Raw genomic sequence first — 6,311 nt, 5'->3', positions numbered from 1 at the left:
CAGCAGATTGAGCGACTACATCTGCTAAAAGTTCGTCAAAACTCCGGGAATAAAGTATTTCTGCGACAAAGACCAACCAAACTCATGAGACAGTGGAATATTTATGGATTAATACGAGTCAGATACGCTTTTACTTCACATTTACTTACATGAATGGCTTGGATTATTCGAGAAGAAGCTATCGGTCATTTAACAGCGTAAGCTAAAAGTTAGCAGCTAGCGTTAGCATCTTTGCACCGTAACCGTTTATATTTAGGTCGTTTATTCATGAGAAAAATAAACACACGACTGAAACAGCTGATTTACTTCAGTTGTGTTGTTTAGTTCAAAGACCTGTCGCTGTCAGGCTCTTCTCCGACTCTCGCAATGCATTGTGGTCTATATTGACCCGTTTAGTGACCATCGATGCTCACTACTTTTCCAGATGCATTGTGGGAAACTTCGAGTGCACTACTTTTTTCTCTCTGGACATTCGGACACCCCTACAAAATGGCGTGACCACTATATAGTCACTATATAGGGAATAGTGTAGACATTCGGATGGAGGACGTGACGCGCGTGTGATGTCATCATAAAGCGACAGCAGCAAAACTCAGAGAAAAGTTTGAATTGTTATTTATTCATTTTATAATTGGGAGCTATTTCACATTGTATGGAAAAAAATTATGAGCTAGTTTATTCATTGCTACTATCTGTCAATGATCATTACAGGGGAAATAGTGCCATCTGGTGGCCGTGTAGTATTTCAGATTTATTAAAGGGATATTTCAGGATTTTTGACATAGGGCCTCATTTCCTAGTTATCCAGAGTGTTGTTGACTTTTCGTATTTCTACAGCTGGAAGAGAAGACGCTGAACTTTGTGACAGTTTTTGTTCCATGTGAATTGGTCCAGGAATTACAGAGAAATTAGCAATAAAATACTAGAAATCTGGATTTTGACAGTTACCATGGTTACATGGTATGTATAATAGGTGAATCCTCCAGCTACACTGCAAAAAGTACCCTACTAAAAACAAGGGGAAAAAATCTTAAAATAAGACCTTTTGTCTTTTGTCTTATAAAAAAATTCTGCCAATGGGGTCAGCATTTTTTTCTTGCCAAGAATTCTTATTTCTAGAATATTTTTATTTTTTATTTTTTATCATAAAACAAGAAAGAAACACTAAATTTAAGCAAATAAATAGCTAAAATTAAGCAAAATGTCATCAGAAAATGGAATCATTTAAGGAAAACATTCTTATTTAGTGAAAAATTGTGGGTATTTTACTTAAATGTTGCTTGATTTAAGTAAAATGTTCTAAATTACACACATTTTTGAGAAAAATGTTCTTAATAAATCCTAATATTTAAGGAAAATGTTGCCCTCACCCGGAGACCCACCTCCATGATGTGGAGCCAGGCTGATGGTCAGCTGGATTCACTTATTGTACATGTTTTTAGTGGTAAACACAGGGAGAACATGCTCCACACAGAAAGGCCCCGTCCCTGGTGGGAATCAAACCCAGGACCTTCGAGCTGTGAAGCTGAGGCTCTAACCGCTGTGCCACCGAGCCGCCCACTTTAAAGAATGGAATGTATTATCTCTCTGTGAGAATCAGTTCTTACTTTAAGAGTTGTTGTGTTCTTAGTTTTTCTTAAAATAAGACAAAATATTCTTTGTCTAAAGCTGAAGAAGATTCAAAAAGTTTTTCTTTCTTTTTACAAGATAAATTAGCACGTTTTAGCAAATATATCTGAACAAGAAATGGCTAGATTTTATTTCCTAAAAAAAGATTTTTTTTTCTCAAGAAAACTTTGCTCGGCAAGACATTATTACTTTTTAGGGAAAAAATAAGAACTTATTTCTAAAAGTAAGACATTTTTACTTGCTTAGAATCCACTTTTTGGGTGATTATGAGCATCAGCCTGGCTCCACTTCAGAAGTACTGTTGTCGCCCCAGCGGCATCGAAGGATGGGTCAAATGCAGAGGACAAATCTCCCTATGGGGACAATAAAGTCTACAAACAAACAAACAAACATGGAGTTTTCAGTTGCTCCACTTGTTTTAAATGATTGGATCTATAGAATGTTGTGATGTCACTTGAATGCAACCTATTGCTGATTTCTTTGTAATTCTTGGGCTAATTCACACGAAACACAAACTGTCACACTGCAAAAAGTACCCTCCTAAAAACAGGGGAAAAAATCTTAAAATAAGACATTTTGTCTTGTTTTAAGCAAAAGAATCTGCCAATGGGGTAAGCATTTTTTTCTTGCTAAGAATTCTTATTTCTAGAATATTTTTCTTGTTATAAAACAAGAAAGAAAAACTAGATTTAAGCAAAGAAATTGCTAGAATTAAGCAAAATGTCCTCAGAAAATTGAATAATTTCAGAAAAAAAATCTTATTTAGGGAAAAATTGTGGGGTATTTTACTTAAATATTGCTTGATTTAAGCAACATGTTCTAAATTAAAACATTTTTAAGCAAAATGTTCTTAATTAATACTATTATTTAAGGACATTTTTCTTATTTTGGGAAAGAAAATCTGAATAATTTGATCGAAGTCTTGATCTAAGCAAAGTTTTCTAGATTCAAGAAAAGCGCAAGACATTTTTGCTCACAACATTACTTGTTTTACTGATGCAGTACCTATTTTAAGCATCAAAACACTTAATATTAGACACAGATTAAGGAAAATTATCTTCAAATAAGACCACTTCAAACACAGGTTTTATAATTTAAAAAAAAAGATTTATTCACTGCAATGTGAACACTATTCATCACTGGGCACAGAGGATTTCACAACAGACCTGAAAATGCCAAATTTGTATTGTAACTTTTTTTCACAATGCTACACATTTTTATACTTGGTAATGCCTTCACCTTTGCCTTTAACTTACTTTAACAAGTCAGATTCGTAACATAGATGTCAACGTTGTTCAATGTAACAACGTAGATGTCAACGTAACATAACTGTTGTTTAACGAACACTCGAAGCTTTGAAACAACACTACTCGAACACAAGTAGAAATGGTAATAGATACACTCACTCAATGAAGGACCTCCACTCAGCAATGGCTTTTTTGTACATGGAAGTAGCATCTCGGTCATGGATAGAGTCCAGCAGAATCTCAGTTTGCAGTACTGAGAGCAGTGTTGAAATACACTTTGGGTATGTGAGGTGGAAGGCATAGTAATAGGCCATCAGGTACACAAGTCCTTCATCCAGCTTCGTACTTGCAAAGGTGGTCACCGGTGTGTTGTCAACTGCTATCATGCAGTTGTCCTTGGAAATGAGCAGCACTGGGCAAGACAGGGGTCGCTGTTGGAGATATCCCTCGGGGTCTTCCGCCGTCTAAATGACAAAACATAAGAATAAAAAATTGAGATGATCAATATCAGAAAATAAATTGTCAGTGTGTGTTTTTTGCTATAACAGCAGCACCAACGTTAGGTAACGACTACAAAAGAGTTAACCAATAAACCTTCAAGTAAAAGCAAAAAATTCTCACCTTAAGTACATGAAAAAAGGCTTCGCTGCAAGGGCCCAACTTCTTGGGTGGAGATACAGCAGATGGAAAAAGTTCTGGAAGAGCCGTAAACACTGCTAAGGCATGGTCCGCTAGTTTGAAGAAAGCACAAAAAACAAAGGAAAAAACAAAAAACATTAGCATCTATTCTGACCTTAATCTATACTCATTTATTGCTATTATATATTTGCTAATGCAATCTCACCACTGTTGAGTGTCTTGGGAGGTTTCATGGCTTTCTTCATTACTCCATAGAACTTGACCTTGGAAAAGAAGTCTTCCCATCTCACCATAGTCTCTGCAATGAAGTTTGAGTTCTTGGGTTGGACAATTCTCTGCACCTCATCCAAAACCTTAAAACAAATACATTGGCTTAGTCTTGCAAATGTTAATCCATAAATTACAAAGTAAATAGCATGTTTTTTCACCAACTAAAAAACTTTTTTTGTAATTTGCCTGTGAAAATGCAACTAAATTTACAACATACTGTATGGTAGAAGCTATGTTACTTACATGGTCCAATTCTTTGAAACAGGGATAGGCTTCTAGGACTTTTGTTGGTCTGTCTGACTCCTTCAGAACGCCACATGTGATAAAGCGTCTTCTTGCTTCAAACTCCAGGTTGAGTAAATGGGTTACAGCTGCTTTGTTTGGCTTTTTAGACTTGTACATGTCCTGGAGGGTCTTGTAGTGTCTACTCTGGCTCTTTTGGCTGTCCATCAGGTCAGGAGAACTCACTGCAAGCAATAAAAAGGTGTTGTAAAGTCCTCTTTCTCAGCTCATATGAACTAGATCAGTATAAACATCTCAATTTGAGCATAATAATCCAATTTTTTTGTTGTTTTGACTAGTTAAGAAGTTCTTGGGCATTTGTCCTAGATTATTTCACTTGTTCTGAGACGTTTCTGACTCGTTTCGATACATTTCGTCCTTATTTCAGGTCATTTTCTTTGCCAATGGGGTAAGGAAATTGGTCTTATCTCATTGGCAATTTGACTTTCTTATTTCAAGCGAGATTTACCCTAGAACTGGTCTGAAATGTCCTCAAACAAGCAAAGTAAACTTGGTCCGATCAGGAAAAGTGTCTAAATGAGTGAAAACCGCTCAAAACAAGAAACATTTCCTCAATTCAAGTCATTTAAGCCAATGCTTGATAAGCATTCCGTTGTGCACAGGGTCTGAAACAGGCTGAAACACACAATTGTAGCCCAAAGCAAAGCAAATATATATAGCAAATATTAGTTTTGCACATAATATATGACCTAATGGGGTGTTTTGCTGGGAAATGTAAAAATACTGACAGTATTTTCCACATTTTAGAGTCCTTTTCACGTATTTAGTCTCTGATTTATAAAATAAATTTTCCTTCAAAATTCTCTTTGGGGCCAAAGGTTTTTTGCTGGAGGGCCGAATTTGGCCCCTGGGCCTGACGTTGCCTACCCCTGGTCTATTGCTGGGTTGCAGGTGACATCACAGCATTCTATAGGCCTATACTATTATACAGAGGAAACATTATTCTGTTTTTGAGGACATTTTTGGTCTTGTACAGAGATCATGGACCCACTGACTGATGTTAATGATACTTTTTACAATTTATACATTTTCTTTTTAGCTACGTCTTGTGAAAGTCTTATGCTGTCAATGGAAAAAACTGGCTCCGCCCCCGCTGGGTCCGATGACATCATCACATTCTAGAACCAGCAATAGAGCTGTATCGGCCCTGCTTCGACTGAAATAGAATTCTAGAACATAAACACAACCTATAGATACAGACGGCATCTCGTCATAGAAGGGGGCGTGGCCTCGCCGAGGGGGAAAATAGAATCTTTAGAGAAACACAATTTTTCACTCTTTTTAGCCATTTTCTGGTGGAATATGAACTTATTTATGACACAAATAAAGTCAAGTGTAAATCGGGCCCATATGGATATTTTCTCACAGCAGATTGTTCTGTAGAAGTGAAAAAACGGCAGTTGTAGCAAGCGCTAGCTAACCGTTAGCATTAGCCCGATGCTAACATGTAGCATCAAGTTAGCATTCTCCGTTATTCATGTATTTATGGGCTGTTGAACCTTTGCTCCTCCCCATATCTTTGCATTTTTATTTAGTAGAAACTATATTCATATTTCAGCATTTGTTACAGCAGTTTTTCAATAATTAGAGAAAATATACATTTTTTCAAAATTGTTTTCCCCCTTAACTGTTTTCAAACATGACCATATATGGGCGATTCCAGAGAGGCCGTCTGTATCTATAGGCAGCGTTCACAATTTAGAATGTGATGATGTCATAATGTCAGATGGAGGGCGGGGCCAATAAAACTCTATGGGAGAAATGCAGTTTTTGGAAGAAATCTCCAAAACGAAAATTAACAAATGTTTTTCCTCTTCAGTTTTTGACAGTGACTGGATTCACAAACCTGTGATATTATTTTTATGTCTGAAAGTCTTTTCTATTGGACAACATCATGGTCATGTTTTCGCATATTGTCACCACTTTTTGACATTTTTTAGAGATAATAATTGGACATTAGCTCATATGTGCCGACAGAGCAGACAATGAACTTTGTGACAGTTTTTGTTTCATGTGGATTCCTCCAGTAAATATGCATTTTGTCAGTTACCACCGTTACCATTGTACTATTGCTGGGTTGCAGGTTCTAGAATGTGATGATGTCACCGGACCCAGCGGGGGGCAGGAGCCAGTTTTTCCTATTAACAGCATTACACTTTCACAAGTCGTAGCTCAAAAGAAAATGTATGAATTAAAAAAATGATCATTAATATCAGTCACTGG

General features: G+C 36.6%; 1 protein-coding gene across 1 annotated transcript; it reads right to left on the bottom strand.

The window, feature by feature from the left end:
- Positions 1-3,031: 3,031 nt before the first annotated feature.
- Positions 3,032-4,235, bottom strand: LOC306982444 (uncharacterized protein; the record flags this gene model as incomplete). Its single annotated transcript, XM_079582379.1, has 4 exons — positions 3,032-3,340; positions 3,498-3,607; positions 3,721-3,868; positions 4,029-4,235. 4 exons carry the CDS (start codon positions 4,233-4,235, stop codon positions 3,032-3,034), a joined length of 774 nt encoding a protein of 257 aa, XP_079438505.1.
- Between the last annotated feature and the right edge of the window lie 2,076 nt (positions 4,236-6,311).

This window comes from Gobius niger, assembly GCF_951799975.1.
Source record: "Gobius niger genome assembly, chromosome: 24".
NCBI classification, from domain to species: Eukaryota; Metazoa; Chordata; class Actinopteri; order Gobiiformes; family Gobiidae; genus Gobius; species Gobius niger.
This window is presented reverse-complemented; position numbering and strand designations above follow the sequence as displayed.